The sequence below is a fragment of the Tauraco erythrolophus genome, chromosome 1 (genome assembly GCF_009769465.1).
Source record: "Tauraco erythrolophus isolate bTauEry1 chromosome 1, bTauEry1.pri, whole genome shotgun sequence".
Taxonomy (NCBI): Eukaryota; Metazoa; Chordata; class Aves; order Musophagiformes; family Musophagidae; genus Tauraco; species Tauraco erythrolophus.
In genome coordinates, this window is record NC_141465.1 from 106,474,487 (window position 1) to 106,496,506 (window position 22,020).

General features: G+C 37.2%; 1 protein-coding gene across 3 annotated transcripts in view; it reads right to left on the reverse strand.

Moving 5' to 3' along the window:
* Positions 1–22,020, reverse strand: part of INTS6 (integrator complex subunit 6) — a 46,065-nt gene that overhangs the window by 18,420 nt on the left and 5,625 nt on the right. For 2 of the 3 annotated variants that reach the window (XM_086612201.1, XM_086612193.1), the window contains exon 4: positions 6,779–6,868. The exons of the other annotated variant lie outside the window; for it this stretch is intronic. In XM_086612201.1, coding sequence (XP_086468327.1) covers positions 6,779–6,868 — 90 coding nt within the window. The remainder of the gene's footprint in view (positions 1–6,778; positions 6,869–22,020) is intronic. 3 annotated transcript variants of the gene reach the window in all.

Genomic DNA, 22,020 nt, shown 5'->3' on the forward strand with positions numbered 1-22,020 from the left:
CCTAAAATTCCCAGGGTTAGCGGTAGTTTTATAACTAGTTAACTGAAACAAGAAAAAAAAAAAAAAAAAAAAATCGATGCTTTAGCATCTAAGGGACAGCACAAGGTATTCGGAAGACTCTAGCCTCTCTTTTTTTCCATCCAGATACCTCATAGAGATTAGTGGGAAAAAGAAAGCTTATCAAAACATTCAACTACAGAAGCCCGGAACAGACAGACTAGACTTACAACAAGTAATCACAAATTTCAGAAAAATTTGATACATCCCTGGCTGATGATACCACTGTCAGTACAAGCAAAATTCTCATTTCGTCTGAAGCACTGCAGCCATAAAGGGGGAAAAAAAAGCAATGATTCAAGCAGTGCAAACATTTCCATTACCTGGCCAAACACAAGAGTTAAGCCCAAAAGCTGAAGCAAACTCAACGCTTTCTCAAGCACTTTCCTTCTCATGCAGCATTCAAAAAAATCCCAGTTCTCAATCTCAACTCCACGTTAGCAAAGGAAACTACCAGTCTGCTCCAAAACTTGATGCAAGTCCACAGAAGCACCTTCAATTTTAGTTCACAGTGGTTAGTTAAGAAGTTTGCAACAAGGTGTCGAAAAAGTTTTTTTTGTTCATTTGTTTTTAAGAGATGAACTTGAGAGCATTAAACTTAATTTCCAAACTGGAAACCTCAGCTATTTCTATTTACATAATTACAAGCATCTTATATTGGAGGAAATACATGTCTTCATGTTTGAAAAATGATAAATTTATTGACACAATATCAAAGCCAGGAATAAACAGGACAACTCCACTCTTCTGAGCAAGAATCAGAACACTTTGGACTTTTCAGCACACCTGATGCTTCCTCCTGAATTTCCGGTTTTGCTGATGCAAGCAGACAGCACATGTGAGAAAAGCATTATTTTTCCCCAAATGTTTCACATGAAATTGGCCAAAGGGCACTCAGTCATGTACCTAGTTTATTACTGATTCACATGCATGTCTTTCCCCTTTTCGCACAAAGAGCCAGCAATGCCTGCCTGGCAAAAGAAACTCAGTTAAAAGAACAGCCACATTCTTAATAAACAGCCTAGAATCTTGACTGCAAGAGGACTCAACTGCAAGCGCTACACTGTCCTCACTGGGGGCTCTTTTTAAGGGAAGTCATTCACCAAACTTTCCTACTTAGATCCGACTGAGCAGAAGATTTACTAGCTCTGAGGAGTATACTTCACCTGCAAGACATACCTACGTAATAGCAGTTTTTCTTCAGGCAGCAAATATACCTATGTTTCAATACATATATTTTTATAAGTATCTCGCTGGACCATGCACCAACACTATCCTGAGCTCAGTTTATCTCAAACTACAAAATCTTTCTTTGGCTCAGCTGGTTATATTGAGAGAAATCCAAAACCAAACAGTACTCAAGAGCAGGCCACTGCATTATGTACATATTACTATCAGAAATGTTTTCAAACTGTAATAAGATGACATGCAAAGCCATTAGCATCAAGTCAAATGTCCTCACTGTCTTTCTCGGTTTAATTCCAGCTAAATTTAACATTTATGTTACTGGAGAGGTTATAGATTCACACCGGGCCTCGTTCTCCACAGACATGAGTAACTTGGTCTTCTCACCTCCAGCTACTTTTTTTTTTTAACTGGTATTGTATTACCATAGCAACTGCATACCTAGCAGAAAGTAAGACAGGCCTAGAAATTTACATCTTGCATTTCATTTCTTTCCTCACACAGATCTCAATATGAAAGCAGGCACATCCTTTCCTTTTCGTCCTTCATATTGATTGTTGAGAAAAAGATAGACTGAACAATTCAAAGGGAGGTTCTTTACCAGCAATGGTCTTCAACACACTGTCTATGTAGTCACACACAAGTGTCCTCCCAGCTTAGTTCTAAAAACCAGCTGTTTTGTCTCAACACTATTTCGTGGGAGCACACACAAACCCTACCATTCCCAAATGCCACAACGATACATTAAGATAGCAGTGTGTGCCTTACATCCCCTCCTCCCTGCATTTAAAACCCTTCAAATGTTCAAGACCCAAGAGGGGTTGGAGGACAACCCGTTACTGAGGAGATCTTAAAGAACCCTGTTACTGGTGAGCAGATCTTCTGTTTATTCTGAGTCCTTATTTCTACACACATTTATGCAATCGTAAGAACCAGCACAGTCTGAAATCTTCAGAAATCACCAGAGGATCCTAGAGCTCCTAGGCCGAATAAAAGCTAGATCAGCATTAAAGAACTCTGCAGTGGCATGGTAGTTGGTGTAAGAGTGCAATCCTCTTCTGGCCATGACTGCACATACAGGCTCATACATTACAATGAACAGCACTAGCACTACTTAAGCTTTAGTACCCAGGTAATTACAGGCAGCTCCATCTTGGGAAATCTCATAGAAGGTTGTTACACGATTAAGTACTCAATAAAAATATCCATACAGAGGATAGCCAACTTCTTTGCCTTTTTATATGTAAAAAAAATATCTTTAAAAACAAACAAAAAAAATCTATCCGCAAGTAACCTTCCTTGCAGGTTTTTCTGGCACCCATAAAAGACAAGCTACATCTAACATTCCAAGCAAATGCACCATTTCATCTTTGGAGGACTGAAGGACTAAGGATAGGCAACAAGATTCAAGCCCAGCTGAGAAAACAAGCCCTTGATAGACTGAGAAAGAGTTAACAACCGCATTGTTTTTCTTCCTTTTTCCATCCAATCGTATGCAGTTCTAACACAGAGATAGAAAGCCATAAATTGTTCTCCCATTGGAAATAACTTAAAACAACAGAGACACACCAGCTCAACTGACATACCGTGTCAATGACATGATACACTTGGTCATTCTGATGTTAGCGTTAACCATAAGCAAGTGCACTCTGAGCTGATAGTTATACAGAATTCACATATCAAGTGCTCTGGGGCTCAGTGCCAAATACAATGGATCCTGCCAAGAGGAATATCATGGTTGAGGAAGGATGGGAACACACATCTAATGAGATCTGCCACAGATTTCTTCCAGAATTTGTTTAGAAATCAAGATTTTTAGCTGGAGGAACTACAATTAAAAATACTATGTATGGAGCATTTTCAGTTTCTGATTACTCTGGAAAGTAAGCAGGACCTTGTCACTTGTTACAGTTATTACAGTGGGGATGCAAGATGATCAACCCTGGGAAGGATTGTGACAGTGCCAAACAGTTCTGGGATGAGGAGTTAAGAAAAATCACTGATTCCTCTTGTAAAAGTCTCTTATAACTGGAAGATCAGAAGAATGGCAACATACAGAAGCCAAGCAGCATTGCCCATGCTTTGTTTGCATAATCATTCATCAGAATGTATTGACTGGGCAATAACCCAGTTTCAGCCTTGCAAACAGAATTTTAATGCTTTCTCTTAAAACAGAGGGTACGTAGAGGGAAGACAAGGGAAGATAGTCCAGCAGCTGCAAAACTGGAGAAGTATGATGTTTTGTTTCATAATATAAAGAGGAATAGGAGACATCCCCTAAAGGAATGAAACATTTGTTAAAGGAAACATCAGGAAAAGGCTAAGACTAAATTTGAGGGATCAGGCCAGAAATGAAAGGCATCCCAAGAGGAATCCATAGCATGACACCAATAATTAATGATGGTATTCCAACAGTATGAGCTCATCCCTTCCTCAAGTCATGACTGGGACAAGTGAATCCAGGGAATAATCTGGTCAACATGCCAAGCTGAACGTAGAACTGATGCTGACACTCTTCAGTACATCAGCACTGATGCATTACAAGTCAGTGTCAGAAGAGACAGGACCAAAATTCCTTCTAACTTGGGCTTGTGGAGATGATAATTGCATAGACTGCATCATTTCTGTCTTCACTCTGCAGAACCACATCCAACTTTACCTGCAAAACCCATGTTAAATTCCACAAAGGAACAGGGCATCTGAAGAGTTCAGCAAGAGCTCTGAAACAAGGTTTAAGCTTGACTGCTTCACACTAGGGCAAGTGACAGTGTTCCCATAGTGATAAAGCTGATTTCATTGGCAAGAATGCAAATGTTCATCTGAACAACAAAGCTTTGAGAAAACTTGCCTCCAGGTTCCATGCTGGCTTCATAGGCTTTCCAAAAACAATGTTCTGTCAGTTCTCTTGCACATAAGCTCTCAAAGAACTAAAAATACACTACCTTAGTCTACTTTATACAGGAAGTAAAAATACTGTTGTAATAGCCAGTGGGATATGATCACTTCCAACACAAACTCTGAAAAGCCTCTCCAAAGTCAAATCCAAAGAATGGAAGAGATACTTCAAAGTGATTGAAAAGCTTTGTTATCGAACAGAAGAGCAACAACAGACTTCCATATCTCCAGGGTGGTGTAACTGTATTAATTCTGCTTCATTTCTGCATGTCTAACTTGAGAGGTAAGTGCAAAGAATGCTCAAGCTACACTAAGAAAAATTTTGACCAATAGGACGCATGTTGACAAAAGCAAAAGATCATCCCTGAAAGACAGAAGCACCTTTGGATGCTTTGTTCCCCTGCTCTTTGATAGTGTTAAGGATGTTCCTACTGGAACAGCTACGGCAACAGAGAAAAAAAACCCACATCCGTTGCTAGGTATGAAATATATACCCAGTAAATACATATGGAAGAGCACTCAAAGAAACTTGCATTTTTGTCTCACATGAAGTAAGAGTCAGTGGTCACTTTCAGTGCCTCCAGAAGGCAATGCTTTTAAATCTGCTCGTTTATCAAGAAATCATTAGTTCATTATCATCAATAGAGAAGATTCTGCATGTCTAGAATGTAATTTAACAATCGTCAAATCATGTAAGTGTCAAACTAAAACTTGCTGGCTATAAAAAATCCTGACTCTTGCTGTAAGAAAAAGTTTATGACAGCCAATAGAGCTTTCTTACCTAAATCATTCTGGATAAACAAACAAGATGAAAGGAAATGCAAGGTAGAATCATAGAACTGTGTACATTAAAAGGGACATGTGAAGGTTATGCAGTCCAGAGCCTTCTGATTCCTCAGGTCCTTGTCCAACTCAGTTTTGAGCAATCTCCACTAACAGAGATCTCACAACCACTGCATAACCTATGCCAGTGTTCACTCACTCACACAGTCAAAACGTTTCTTGATATTCAATCGGAATTTCCCAATTTCAATACAACTTGCATCTGTTGCCTCTCATCTCAACCCTGTGCACCTCCAAGAAAAGCCAGGTTCCCTCCCCTGTTAAGTTGTTGCAGATGGTGGTTAAGACATCCCTTACCTCCACAGATTTCTCTTCTAAAGGCTGAACAAACTCAGTTCTCAGCCTCTACCCAGATGTCATTTGCTTCACCCCCTGAGCATCTTGGTGTTCCTCACTCCAGGATATCAATGTCAAATTTTACAAGTTAGTTATCTGACAGCAGAGAAATTGCTTCGCCTCAAGAAAGGCTAAGTGATTATGCAATTATCTCTTAAAAGAACCCAAAACAGTATTCTGCTGCTAACAGCACTAAATGTTGTAGAAGGCTCTAAAAGTGCCATGCTATCCCTCTGTTTAATTAACACTTGCTCACTGACAATCACTGTAAATATAAGACTGCTATTCTACTCAGTATTTTGGACCCCACCCAATCACTGGATTCAGCTGAAAATAGCTTATCGGGTAAAAAAAGATGATGAAAGTGACATTTTATACAGACAACCTACTTGGTATCATGGATCCAGGCATTCCCTTTCAGTTACTGGCTATGGCTATTTGTTAGTAGTCCACATAGAATTATCAGGTCTTTCAACTTTCTTCCTCTAAGTCAGATACATTACAAAAACACTCAAATACCACTTTCCACACAAACAACTCCTGTAAGTGCTGTAAGAATGCGATATAAAGAGTATTAGGAGAAATTTGAATAACTAACGAACAGCGATGTATGACAAGGTAACCTGTATAGTCAAATGTAGCACACCACATGGAAAACTCTGAATCCTCCCCTTAAGCTTTAGGACAGACCTTTGGATATTAACCTTGTCCCTGAAAAGGGAGTGAGCTTCGGGATTTTGTTTTTGTTGTTATTGGTTGGTTTTTACTACTGCATGGAATGGGCATCGAGCTGTTCAGACAACCCTATCCCTAGTGACCTCTTCCATCTTTTTAAGGAAAGAATTCAAAATGGCCAGTAAGTTAAAACAGTTCAGCACCTCAGCATTTGCTACAGCTCTGAGTTTGCCAGATGACTGAGCAGGTACTCCAGTATATTAAGACCTGGTGTTTTAAACTGCTCTACAGATTTAATTCGAAATACGTTTCTTCAGCTCTTATCTTGGATTATAAGGACAATACTGATTTGATTATAATTACTTTAAGAGCCCCGTGTAAAAGTAGTACATGTTTCACATACTCCGTAGTGGCCACATCATTTGGGAAATCACTACATTAGTTTGAGTCTATACTTAAAAAAACGTATATCTAGACTGGTTGAACACATACATGCTTTACAGAAATCAATTTCTTCTGCTAACGCATTTGAAAAGCCATGAACTCCCTGGATAGAAATAGCTGAACTGAGTCTACTAAACAGACCAACAGTTGTACTATATGCTTCTGTCAAGTGTGATAAGGAAAAAGAGCTATTCAGATTTTTGTAGTACTATTGCATAAAATTACCTCACATTAAAAAGAAAAACCATGCAAGTTTAAGCTATTAATGAGCATACTTTTGAAGAGTCATTTATGCTACCACAGCATTTAGTACACATCATTGTAAACAGAGGCCAGATCTTACCTCTTCCTGTATGCCACTGGTAGTAGTTAATTTACTTCCGTCAGTAACTGTTATAATTATTGCTGGCTCCAGAAAAAAGGGGTTTCTTCCCTAAGGGGGGAAAAAAGCAATTTCATTTAAAATGCTGTAACAAATCCATAAGCTTCTGTTCAGCCATTAAACAGCCGATGATACCCACTGACAAAACAAAGAGGCCTGAGGTATTTATTCTCATGTGCTATACAGTACAGCGGTGTGAGCTTGAGTCTTTTTGCAGTTAGGCCATGTAGAACTAGACACTTAATATATTTGTATTCAATAAACGCACACGAACACATGGCAAAAATGGTTAACATAAGACTTCAAGAACAACATGTACTACAATATTCTGACAAACTAGCAGCTGTTTAGAGAAGTATCTCTTCAAACCAGAGATACTTCCAATTCCCACTATTCCAGGGTTGATTTTATATGTAATTTAATTACTGTGTGACCAACTAAAGCATTTGCATAGTACCTTGTGATCGTGACCCTCGGGTTGAGAACTTATACTCTACGTATTAGGGAAAACTCTGACATGAATAGTACCAGTGACATTTTGACCAAAGTGGTTCAACCATGCACATAAGACTTCAGAAACAAACACGTGAAAAATAGATAAGCTTTCCATATGAATCGTTTAAGATACAGACATATGCAAGGTAGGACATCCTGTGATCCTACCAAGACATTCAACTAGTTTAGCTGTAACAAAAAAAAACTTGGTTTGTTATTGGCACTTCCTTTTTGTACTGTCACTATTCTAGGAGCCTTATGCCCCTCCCAGAAAAGAGAATCCCAAAGTAATCCATGCACATGTCAACTCCAAGCCCAGGTAGAACATTCCACTCTAGTTAGGGTTAAAGATGCACTGGATAAAAGTCACCCACAAAATTTGTTTAGTGCCAAGCTTAAGGCCTCAGATTTTTTCTTCGGAAAACAATGAAGAAAAATACAACTAGACCCACAATCTAGTTCTGCTTACGTACACAAACTATGTCATGAATGCTTATAATTTAGTCCAAAAATATGGAGAGAAAGAACTAATAGGTTTTAAGAAAAAGACCTTTTAAATCTATTTTTTCAGAACCCATTGAATATAAAAGATCATCTATTGATTGCGTGCTAAGAAGAGAAATATCATCTAACAATTTGAAATATATTTGGTGAGAAGTGTCCAGCATGAAGTGAGAAGACCACACTTAAAGTGATCAATTTACTACATGCCAACAGAAAAATTAAAAACTTATTGGCTCAATATTTTCTCAAACCTTAGTGAAAATCCCAAAATTTTCTTCTAAAATAGCATACCATTATTACAGACAAAAAATATGCAACAATAAAATTAAACAGGGAAGATCAATCTCTCCCATGAAAGCTCAGCTAGTTCATAATCCAATTTAAACAATTACTCAAAAGAATTTAAGGACTCTCAAAATACACTCAATCTTAATCAAAATCATTCCCTAAGAATATTTAGCCTTATTTAATTCTGAAGAACAGTTATGGTATGTTATTCTGCCAACTAGTAGCTCACCACAACTGCAAAACATCAGCTGGAAGCTAATTATGTTGCACTGAAATAATATTGAAAGCAGGGTTTCTAACTAGAGGGAAAGGATATTGTTCTCATGAATACCAAACAAAAATACTCTAATTCTATTGCTAATAAATTATTATAAAAATAAATTGACAATTGATAAAAATAATAAGATTTTACATTTAGAACGTCATAAGCAATACTCTTTAGGTCAGTATTCTCGTCTAATTTGAAATATAAGTACTAAAAATTGAGTCTCTGACAACCCCTATTATCCATATAGCCTTATTATCTTAAACCCTTTTTTGTACCTCAACTATAATCCTTCTCAATATTACCCATCTAAAATTTAAGCCTTTAAATTTAAACACTTTTGGTTCAGAATGATTATGAAATGATAAGGAAGGAAACACGAGATTCAAAGCTCGATCGTCCCCCCCAGGAAAAATTACTTCATCCTCAGTCTATCTTTTGTAATTTCACAACCATTTTACCTGTACAATGGATGATCACTGCCATACTAAGCCAAGAATCAAATCATATAGCAACATATTTACAAAAGCAAAATTGTTCTTTTTACCAGAATAAGAACGACATTCATTTGTAGCCAGAGTAACAACAGATTTGAGAATCTCTGACCCCACAGACAAAGTAACTCATATTTCCACATGTATCATCTACAGGATAACTGTGGAAACACTAGCAGGGCACTGTTGCAGAATACTTCACACCTGTTGAAGTAATAAGGGAAAGTTTCCCCTTGAAATCTCTTCTTCACTAGCTAAATGTGAAAATACAGTAATCTTTAATTCATCAACTCATCAATACAGCTATAAACATTATCCTTTCTAGAAAGAATTTATGAAATCAAGTCACAGAGTACACAATTCACTACTGAATTATTTAAAGACAAGTGAATGGAGCTGAGTTCACTTAGCTGCGCTTAGGTGCACAGCTCCATGCAATTTAGAAACATGAAATGAGTTATCTACATTCCACCTAAAGGAGCAGAAACATAATTAGAATATATCAAGGAAGAATTTCAGATAAAATACCTATTATTGAGATTTACTATTTTTGACTAAAAATTTCCATGTCATTAATTCTTAAAGAACACTGACTATTCTGACCCTACTCCTCACCTTAGCTCTATGAAGGCATACAAAACCAGTATTAAGTCAGGTATTGCTAAAAAAAAAAACCCGCACCTTCTTATTTATATACGCTCTGAGAACTTAGAGATGTCTTAGTAAATTTGGCAAAATGAAATTCCAGAAGATTTACACTTACCAATTTTTTTAGATAAACTGCAGCAGTTTTGTCAATTATTGGTTTAGAACTTTATTTCAATCTAATAAAATTTTCTATTGCTTTTCCTTTAGAAAGATACTAAAATAAACCACTACAAATTTACATATCTTAGAAATACCATATTCTTCAAAACACGTAGCAACACCACTGACTGTGAATGCATATGAAATCAATTCGGCAGAGCTCAATTATCTTAGTTACGCAGAGAAACAGTGACAGAGCACACATTCCCAGCCCTTCGGCAGCCTACAGGTACGCCGAAAAGCACTGGAAATCGGCTCTGCATACCAAGGTGTAAATAATAATCCTGTTTACAACTCGCTCTGACAACTAACTAATCACCATGCGGCTTCATTCATTTCAAAAGCAGAAACAGTCCAGCAGCTAATTTTAGTATCATTTTACATTCCCACACAGGAAAGTCAAAGATAGAAAGTGTGAAATCCTGAGTTCTTTAAGTAAGTAGGGTAAAGATCAACTCGGCCTCAGTACCAACACCTTGGGAAACACGAGGGTGTCACTCACAACTTAAGTTAGCATAATACAGGTCTATTTAACAAGCACACAAACAAAGATACTTCTGTTCTTGTGTTATCTGTTTTCAGACAGATTATAACCGCTGATGGTGAATAAACCTTGCGGACTCTAGAAACTCAACCGCTATATTTAATCTGTGGCAGTTTGAGTCCCAATTTACTACTCAGGCTTGAGTAAACTGAGAAGTATTTTCAAGCTTTATTTTAAACTCTTATTTTTAAATAGATTTGCTTATAAACAAGTATTTTGGAAAAACTAAATATTACTTATTTTTTTAGCTCAAAATCCAGTGGCAACTAGCTCCCATGGGGACTTCTGCTAATTGCGTCATGTCAGCAAATTGGCTCATTTGGTATCATTTTCAATTCACTTAGATGCTAGAGTCCTCTGACTGCAAATTCTTTTCAGTAATATGTTTTTCCCTCCGAAGGTTCCTAGCAGTGGTGAAAAAAAGTACTAAGGAAGAAGCACCTAAGGTTTTAATGGTTGATCAACCTGTTCAACCACCGAAGAATTGTGACACGGTCGAAGAGGGTTTTTTCATTCACCTACAATCTGGGTTTTCAAGGGCAGATATGCACCAAGGAGACAAAAACAACCCTACACCTCTTTTTGGAAGAAAGTTATTTGAAAGTCAGCATCGATACCAGGGAATCTTGCAAGCTTGCTTGGCTAAAATGGAATAAGTAGGTTAGTTTTAAGGCTTTGAATCTCTTATCTGTTACCCAACACGCATTCTTTTGAACCATTTGACAGCTTCACGACTATTTGTTCCAAATCACAAAGCAACTCGGTTTCGTCGGTTGCCATTTCTTCAGTCTCCAGCTGAAGCAGTTCTGTGCTCAGATAATACAAAACAAACACTGAGCCGTGAGCACCACTGGGATCCGCACCGCTCGTGTGGGGTCACCATAAGAGGCATGGCCAGCCCACCCCAGCTTGTGTGGTAACTCTTGGAGAGAGCCCCAGATCAAACCACAAGTGTATGAAATTATCGAGCCACATTATTGCCTGGTTAAGACTATCAAAACTAAGAATTCCCTTTCGTAGGCAAGTAAGCTTAGCAACCAGTTTCAGCATGACTCATTAATACATTCCTGGATTTGTTTTTTATTCTTCAAAATGCACAGGTGAAGTAATTCAAGAGCTATTGTGACCTTTAGATGTGCAAGTATATAATACTATACATGGAGTAAGAGAAAACTGATTTAAGACTACTGTTATCTCAATGCACACATTTAAATATCAATTTCAGAGTTAGAAGTGTTGAAAAACTTAAGAAATAGCTGAGGTAGAAACATGACCAAAAACATGCTAAGTCAGACTAAAAATGACATGTTCAACAAACAACTACTATTAAAAAAAAAGTATTTAGTAGTTAGTACAAAAGCTTCATGCCCAAGAAAGGCTAGAAGTAGAAAATAAATGTGAACTGAAATACAGTGTATATTTTTAACAGAACACATTACTAATCACTGGAAAATACTCATTTTGAGATCACAATCAAATGTCTAAAAAGTATGCTTTCATATTAGTAAATCACAAAATTTAACAGAAGTTGTATTGCACATCCATCGTACATTATATTATCTCAGCAGAATCTTCTTATTTTGGGGAGTATCAGCCCTAACTGCCAGTAAATTTAGTCATCTGACCAGGAAATACAAAAGTGCACTATTAGTTTTTTCGATTCAATCAGGTTTTTTAGAATTTAAAAGGTCAAGATTCTCAAACGTTCATGAGAATCTGTGAGCAACCATTGTTCAAAAACAATAGTTTAAAATGAAATCTAAAAGTCAGAACAATGGCAAAATTATTAGCTTTAAAGATAATTAAAAAAAAAACCTGACACAGCAACAAACTGAAACACATGGTCCAAATCCATCATAGTTTTCACTTACTTTTGCATCCTGGGAACTTCAGTTATGCTTTAGAAATATCATGAAATTTCTAAAACATTAATTTAACATTTATTAGAGATTCTTCCCTTCATCGCTCAAGGCAGAACACTATCAGTCAAGTACACAGAGGTATTTAACAGCTGTTCTATGCTCTGATAATCAGCTACATAAGAACTCTAGCATCTTGTGCAACTTCCTACTTGTCCCACTTGCATTTTCAGCAACTTTGACTATTTTCTATTATCCCTACAGAACCAATCAATACAGTTGAGAAGACCTATAGAATCAGTCGGCAACATAACTCTTCACAAAAATTACTTTGCCTTAAAGATTTTGTCAAATGTATGTGCATATTCATGCACATACACACTATATTACTCAAGAATGAATACGCTTTCTAATTCAGTAGATTAGTAAATTCTTTCCTACTACTTGATAAGAAGCAAAATGGCTTTAAATGGAAGCTTTCCCAGATGAAGCTATGTTGCACATCACCTAATTAATATTTAACACAAACACACTGTGAAACTCTGTGATCTATCAGAATGCAAGGAAGATATGCTGGGGGGGGGGAGGGGTGGAAGAGCAAGAAGGGCAGCCAGCTTCTTTCAGAACATTTGCTTTGCTAAGTCTGACTTCTCACAGGATGTGTCACAAGAGCTCCATGATTCTGTGGCCAGACTGAAAAGCACAGCACCTCTGAACTGCACCATGGTGTTATTCAAGTGACTGAATCCATGTGACAAAAAACAGCTTTGAAACCATATTTAAGTTTATTTGTTATGGCTGTTTTAGAATAGAAACTGACCTCATGAATGGGAATCACTTAAGTGTCAGAGAGACTTCTGTGATTTCAGACCGAATGAAGACGAGCTGAAGAATGTACTGGAATTCTGCATGGGATTAAGACAAGCCAGGCTTCATGCACAAAGAAAGTTTGTGCCCAAAGTTTGCGCCCAAAGAAGGGCGACAAAACTGGTCAAGGGGCTGGAAAATAAAACTTATGAGGAGCGGCTGAGGGAGTTGGGGCTGTTTAGCTTGGAGAAGAGGAGGCTGAGGGGAGACCTGATTACAGCCTACGAATACTTGAGAAAAGATGGTGGGGAGGTAGGGGAAGGGCTCTTTACATTAGTGTTGGGTGATAGAACAAGAGGAAATGGGTATAAGCTTAGTCAGGGGAGATTCAGGTTGGATGTTAGGAAGTATTTCTTCTCTGAAAGGGTTATCAGCCACTGGAATAGGCTGCCCAGGGAGGTGGTTGAGTCCCCATCCCTGGATGTGTTTAAGAATAGGGTGGATGATCTACTTAGCGATATGGTTTAATGGGTATTAGGGACGGTTGGACTCGATCTCTAAGGTCTTTTCCAACCTAGAAATCTATGAAAGTTGCTAACTCATCTATGTTTTGCTATCCGTAAGACTGTGATATATTCCTCTGGTGCTTTTGATTATTCAATAGATAATGCAGTTTTGCAGCAGTAGCAATTCTGTCTCACTAGTACATGATCAGATATTTGTACGGTGGATGTATTTCAAGATCACTTTCAGAAGTCTCAGAAGTTCAATGAAAGCTCCACTAACCAGTTTGAGTTTTACACAGGATTTAAGTGTTCTGAAGTCTGTTATGAAGTCTTCAAGTCACAAAAAAAATTTTAATATAAAACAGAAATCTCCCTTGATGCCTGATTAATGGCAAAGATAGACGCCCCATCAGTCACAGTTTGGAATCTTACAAAACAATCTTATCAAGCACTATTCCAGGCATTACACTATCACCAAGAAAAAATGCCCAGGATTTTTCTGAAAGGGCTGCAGGACCACAGGAAGATTCTTACCATTAACTCTATTCCACGAACATCTGCAGTACGGACACATATTCTCTATCATAACACTGACATCTTTTACCTCTCCCTGCAGTATCCAAGATGAGAGGACTTATGCTCTACCACCCCTTCATGCTAGGCAGATGAGAATACCATCTCATTCTCAAAGACAGGTTTTCAGAAGAACACAGGTAAATTAATCACCTGTTAAAGGTAATTTGAGAGACTCCCTTACTACATCCAAAAGGGAGCTCCACATCTTGAAGGGAAAGTGACTACTATCAGAAACGCAGATGATAGTAGCAGGTTTTAGAAGCTCAAAGTGTAGTCCTGCACAGTTCCAAGAACCATAAAGATCTAGTTCCTCTGTATATAAAACAATATACACACCCGAGTGAGTAAAGACACCAAATGTCTTGGACGGATGGATAAGGGAAAGAAACAGATTTGACAAAAGCTGGAGTCTTAACTGAGCCCATGACAATAACTATGCACTATGAAAACACCAACTCTCAACACCACCACTGACTCTCGCAAATTAGTACTCACATGGTTTACATTGTAGTTTTACTCCATAAAAGGGACTTTCATAAACTGATGTTTGGTCAAAAGACCGTATCAAAGAGTACCTCACCCATGTGAACTTGTATTTTAACTTTGTAATTGGAAAACCAGCCAGCAGAGGGAGCACAAGTTAATAAAATCTATCCTTGTATGAGGTGATTGAGTAACAAGGAGACAAACAAGAGGCATGCTCTGTTGGAATACTATCTCAAAACACATACAAACAGGTAAATACTTCTTTTCTAAAACTGTGTATACCTACAAAAACCAAAATTATTGTTTAAGTACAAGTAAGAAGTAACCAGTCACTGAACCCTAATCTCTTGATACAACTCTGTGTTTAATCCAACAGTCAGTTCATGGTTTCTGACATCAGGGACAGCACAAACCATCATTCCACGTCTTCCATTTTTGCTGCCAATTGCTCATCTTTTGAAAGGTTCAGCTACAAACATTCAACTATTACACACACACTCCCTTTTCTTTTGAAGCTAAAAGACAGAATACCATCTCAAATTATTGTATATTTTGGTGAAGACCTTAAAAACAGCGTTTTAAGAAAGTCTACTACAATTTATCAAGGTCTGAACTCATGCTTCCATTAACTCACCATCTTTTCACCCAAAGAAATCGAAAATGCTGTTCAAGCAGTCATGATTTCTCCTGCACTCTTTCACACTTTGAAAGTCAGGGTATCAATAGCAACAATTTTGCAGTAAGGATGGCTACCGCAAAAGACTTTTCCTTCATGAGATGAGGAGATTCCAAAACCCAAATTCATCTATGTACAGCTGTCCTTCCCTATAGGCTACAGCAAGGTTGTTATAGGCAAAGCAATTTTTCATGTCCTAGACAGTTCTTTAGTTAACTACATTACAAATACCTAAGAGCTATTCCAATGCCCAAGACATGCACTAATCACCGTTTCTTATTTGGAATGTCTGTGGAGGATTACAAGGTAGTTATATTGGTTTTGCTTCATGCCTTACTGGCACTAGAGATCAGCAGCAGATAAAATGATTTTTGCACACACACTTAGGACATTGATTCAGTGGTACGACTGACGCTTTCTGTATTTCAGGTGACTGGAACAAATGAGTTGCAGGTTTAAATTAAAAAGTATGAAACTGTTAGCAAAAGGTTTTCAAAGCAGAACACAAGTGCAACAGCAGACTTTTCCTAAAGCTGAGCCAGAAATTAAATCCCTCAGCACATCAGTTACAGAATATAAGAATGACGGGAGCATTCTTGAAACGATTGCTATCTCTGTAACATAGGCTACATAAGTTCCAATTAAGAAAAGGAAATCCAAGTTATTTAGGAAAATAAATGAGATTAAAAAGTCATTTGCTCCTCAAAAAGTATATTGCTCCTAAGCATTTTTTTTTTAATGAATCATTTATGGCTTCAATTAACTACTGAAGCTCCAAACACATGTCATCTTATACTTGTTCTGCCCAGTCTGGAAGCCCTACAGAAAAACTCAAAGATCTAGTCAAATATCACTTACTGTAATCAAAAAATACCTCAGCGACAAAACAGCTATCTAAATTGCACAAGAAAAAAAGACATCAAACCCTTTGTCCAAAAAACCAAAATCATAGAAATACATTTAAGCATATCAGCTGCTTGCTTTGCCTGAGCTTGCAAGTTTGCATTCTGTAGGCAATTATTTCATTGCATATACATCTTGAAACACACAACAAAAAAAAATTCTCTGTGCTAATATCATTTTTACAGATGCTCATAACTTTATGCATTCTGGGGTCCCAAGTCTGGCACTGAATGTACTGCTTAAAAACTACTTAATTGCACAACTTCGGTCATTTTAGAATTCTACTCAAAAAGTTTGTGCTAAGAAGAAAACCAAAACTAACAGCAATAAAATAATAAAAAAAAAGCAATCCAAAGTAGCCTGAAAAGGAGATTCAATGCAAGAGATGATTGTTTTGGAATACAGAATCTCCATATTGAATGGTGCGTGTGTAAAAACAGAAGGGACGTGTGTCAAGAAAGCATATTTAGACTATGCTCATACCGAACAATAGAGGAATGACAAGTACATAGTAGGATTTACTAAGACATCAAACTTAAAATCCCAAAATACATCAATGTCTTCATGTGTCTAAATCACAGAGTTCCCAACATTACTAAGTCAGAGTTTCAAAAATGCCAGTTTAGTATCAAGGTTTGTCCTGTTTCTTTCATCTAAGAACAAACTTAATTGAGTTCTAAATAATGTATTATATAAGTGATAACTTCTTGATTAACTTCAAAGTGCTCCAATTTAGATGAGGTCCTTGATAAGTTTCAAAAAAAATTCAGTCCTTGAATCTTTCACAATTTATGACAATCACTATGTGACATTCTCAAAAAAAACCCAACCACCCATAGAATGGACTTTGCATATCGTGAATTCCAGCAAGTAACTAAACAGTGAAGAACAGCATTGAAATGAAGAACAAAAAGTCACTAATATTTGAAACATGCAAGCCCTGATATGACAGATATACAATAATCCCAAACAGGGAAGAACTTTAACTTTTCCTTACATTAAATTAATTGAAACGTACAAGCAGTAAAGCAAATGTGATCACAACTTGTACCTTATTTTTAAGGTAATGGAAACTGCCACTTAAAAAAATACGCAACTTATCAGTTAGCTACACATTAGTATACGAATCACTACTGGAATCACCTGAAATTGGACAAATCAGCCAAGAAATCCTAGTGGTTTCCAAAGTTATTTGACTGAATATAATAAATGCAAGCTGCTAAAAACAGGTTATATCTGAGCTTTTATAAACTTCAAGAAAAAAAAGGTAAAACAATCATCCATACCCAACATAACTTTAAAGTCAGCCCCAAAGAATCTGGGTTTAAAGATTATTTTGGTCCTATTTCCTAAAAATACTTCTGAATGTTTTATTTCAAAAATAACTGACCTTGTCAGCGCCTGGGTCAAGTCCCTAATTACTGCAGCCTTTCTGCTTCACAGCAATGACTTTACGTAGCTGGTCCAGGCCCAGTCAGTGCAATTCACAGTGCTAAGTCAGGCCTCTCTTCTCCATATACTGGAGGGGAGTAATGAATTTCACAGTTGCCAACAGACTGAGTAGGGAAAACAAAAAAAAAAAAAACAAAACAAACAAACACACACAAGGCGAAAAGCCAGAGAGAGAGTTGTATACAAAATTCTCTCCACCTTTTTGGGGGTTGCCAATCCAGAGTACTGACAAGTTGACTGAAAGTAGCTTCTTGACTCATGAACATAAGGTGATTATTCTGAATAACTGCCCCAAGTTTGCCCCCACAACTCCCTCATGGAGTTTGTCACCACAACAACAGGAGCAACTTCGCTGTTTTAAAACAGATTCTGAACCACTCACTACATTCCCAGTCCAGCTTATCAAGGATCTGAATCAATCATTGACTTATTTTACTATAAGAATCTGCAACTTGAATCTGCTATGAGCACCACTATGAGCACATGAGAGGCTGTATGTTCAGGAGCAGAGCAGGCAGCTATACTGGATATGTCTTACATACAGATGCATACAATCAAGTCAGCATTCTGAGATTCAACGCCCTGGGGGCAGGGTGTACTGGTAGAAGAAAGAGATGGTCACTTTTCACTCATATTCTCTATACTGAGCATCAAAAAAGAATGTCAGTGCCCTAAATTGATTCCAATCACAAATATTCTGGATTTGTTCGATGTAAGTTCTTTGGCTCAAGCAGACATTGACAAAACACACAATATATTCAGATAATTTATCCTCAAATATTATTATTGGATGAAATCAGATTAACACCCTGCTCTCCACAAGCAGGAGCAGTTACATGTAGATAGAAACACCCATAAATTAAAGGAAACAGGAATGCCTACACTAAGCAGACACCAAATGTGATTATCCAGGTAAGTTTCCTGGCCAAGTCAACAACACAACATTAAGCATTATTTTCAATATTTATGTCCCTGAATCACTCTCAAAACCCTATACTAGACAACTCATCTTCCTGCTAGATCAGTCTTCTAAAAGACTTCCTGATATTAAAGCCATGGAACTATGGTAGACATAATCAACACCTCCTTATATCTGCTGTTCTAGTTATCTACCACTACAGTGCTGCAAGATCCGTGCTTACCACCTATATTAGAATAAATGGAGCAGAACCAGATTTTGACAAATCATAGAATCATAGAATGGTTAGGGTTGGAAGGGACCTCAAAGATCATCTAGTTCCAACCCCTCTGCCATGGGCAGAAAAACCCTCCACTACACCAAATCCTCTTGTCCTCTCATACAATCAGAAATCTTGGTCTATCCAGTGTCCCAATCACAGTTATCCAAGGTTCCTGATTAAGGTTAGTATCATATTTTGCAGCCAGCAACTTTTTACCTGTCTATTTTAATTCAGCTGTAGGCACTAACCTAGTTTCCCCACTGGAAAAATTCAGGCTTAAACCTATAGTGGACTGTAGATTTATGTAAGCTAGGGCAACTCAATTAACTGAGGCAGAGACACTATCTCTAGAATGAAATCAACAGGTGCTTAGATAACAAATACTTGATTTCTCATTACTGTAACACTGAAATTGACTATATAATATGTTTTTGAAAAATCTAGTCCATTAGGGGACAACTTTATGGTATCAGAGTGATTAAATACATTCCTTTTATCTCAATTTTCAAAATAAAATATATAGGTAATAATAAAGAACCTGAAATTCTATTTGCTGTCCATATTCAGATTTATAAAAATATGCTGATGCATAGAAAATACTTCATTAACATCTGCTATCCTTTGCAAACATCACAGAAATATAGTACAGGATCATCAGAAATCTCTGATGGCTGATGAGCTAGTCCCCTTTTAAAAAAAAATAATCTAGGATCTTTTAAAACATATGAAAGATTTATCCTAAATACATATATAGCCATTATCTCCTATCTGAAGTATTAATTTTTCTTTCAATGAGACTGGTCTACGCTTTGAACAATTAAAATTAAGACCGTAATCATGCAATGCAAACTGGACATTTGGTAAGAGTTCTGTATCAGCTACATGCTAACGCTCACAAATCATATGAAATTCCAATCTGTTGCATAAACAGCAGCTGAAAACAAGTTGAAAAAGAGCCAGACAATATGATGTTAAAAATCACAACATGAAGTGGAAACATTAATACATCCTTAAGTAGGAGTTGCAGATATGGGAATGTTCTATGAACTAAGACTCATGTTGTTAAAGGTACAGAATGTACTACAATAAAAAAGCAACAGCAAGCAACACTCTCAATCAACACAATCATAGTTTCAACTGAACCTCAGTTGAATTAAAATTCAGACACACAAACAATTAACAGTTCTTCCAGTTTCAGAGATACAGACTGTCTACAGCAGAAATCCAAGACTGAACGTAACTATTCAGCTAAAAAAGCAAAAACAAGTTTAAAGAGAATAAACATAACAACTGACACACTGGGGGGGAGCGGGGGGAAATACTTGTACTTCACAAGATAACCAAACTTCTGGCTCTGTGTCTATATGCATTTGTTTTGCCTCCCTGGCTGCGATGAGGTGTAAATACATTTCAAAAAGACAAGAATACTTCAACTCTGGGACACATATCTTTAAGCACCCAAATAAGAAAGCTAGTATATCCCAGCAGTCTATGATAACCTTAGGCAAATAAACTGTTCCAGATCAAAAGTCAAGCCAAGAGATAAAATATTGGTACTCCTAACCATCCTCAGACTTTCTCTGATGACTTTTTTGTGAATCCCAGAACATCGGCCAGGGACAGACATGTGTATCATCTGCTTAAGCTTTGGCAGCGTGACTGCACTCACCCTAAAAATCAAAACCACCACAAATATGCTACGGCACTGCCCCTTCCAAATTAAATTTTTTGAAATACTGAGCACTTAAAGATTCAAAGTGGTCAAAGCATATTTGATATTCAGAACACAAGGAAGTATCTCACTTCTTTCTGCTAGTGAAACAGATTGATGAGATCATTTTCATCAGAAAAAATACAGTACTCTGTGTAAGCTTGTTTTAACTTTTAAATTCTTCTTTAAAAATATACTGGATTAGAACTAGACAAGTGATTTTAAGAACTCTTAAGTCTAATGTGATTATTATTATTATTGAGACTTTCAGTGAACTTTGTTGCTCCAGGAAGGCTGAAAGGCATGCAGTTCCACCTCCCAATGTGAAAAAACACTTGCAACAATGCCTGCTGTAGCTCTCTTTAAAGGATACTATAAAACAAAACTAAAAACCACAAACATCAAGAGCAGCCAAGATGGCATGTGTAAAGCTTACAGCCTAAAAAGTATAAATTGGAGGCGATATGCCTGATTTCAACGTGTAGGAGGTGAGAAAGATTGACTTTCACCAGCACTTCACAGTGGATCTTTGACATTAACAGGCATATAGGTTTATGTTAAACCTATTTCTATTCCATAGAAAACAGGAGACTATAGAAATCATTTCTTATATGTATTTCTGCCATTACCATGCTTAAGATTGCTATGCTGTTTTCTACTGTCAGAAAACCTCTCATTTGTTTTTTCTGGAGAAGGAGGGGCAGGAAGAGAGTGGGAGAGCTGCTCTGAAGTGCAAACCTCTGCCTCTACCAACATGAGAAGCAAACGGCCGGTGCAACCTTGCCAGCATGACAAAGCAGGAAATGCTAACCTAAACTTTGGTTCCAAATTTGGATGGACACTCAACACAGGTCATTCCAGTGCAGTGTTTATGACCTCAGAATGCCAAGACAAAAGTCAAGCTCGAAGGATTTTGAGTTTTGAAAAGGAAATCCAGTAACAGTGCTCCAAAAACAATTGGAAAATAAAACCGCTTAACAATTAAAAAAAAAAAACACACCGCAAACAACATATCACTGCAAAGGCATAATGTATGCAATGTCAGGGGACAATATTTCATGTGTGATTGTTGTGGGGTTTTTTTTTAATCTCAGCAGATCTTAGACACAGATAAGCACACAAGGAAGGAGTCAGTCTACAACTTGTGACTTAAAAACAAAGCTGTCGCGTGTCTACAAGCACAATTAGACTTGATCTCCTAGGCATGCTATTTACATGTATTTGGAATGCTCTAGTATTTAAGCCATTATGGCAAAACATACTGATCTCTACAGAACAACTACTGTGTGAACACATCAGCAATACTGCTACTGTAGCTACAAATGGGTCTAACCACATATTTAGAGAGAAACATACAGTAACACTTAACCTAAGACTGGAGTGTTTAATGGTCACATGTGGTATAAAACCCTTGGGAAAAAAAAAAGTGGTGTTCAAAAACAATATCATTACATGCAGGACACCTTCCAACTTGCAGGTCAGAAATAGGTCTTTCCAGTCCTTAGCATACTTTTAAGTTCCCAGAACATTCTTTTTCAGTTGAATTCCATTTGAATTTTAGTTTTTCTCAAAATTTCTTAGTTATGCTTTTCTATGTATGTGAAACGCACTGCAGAAAAAAAGGACTTTTGCCAAGACTGCACCCAGCC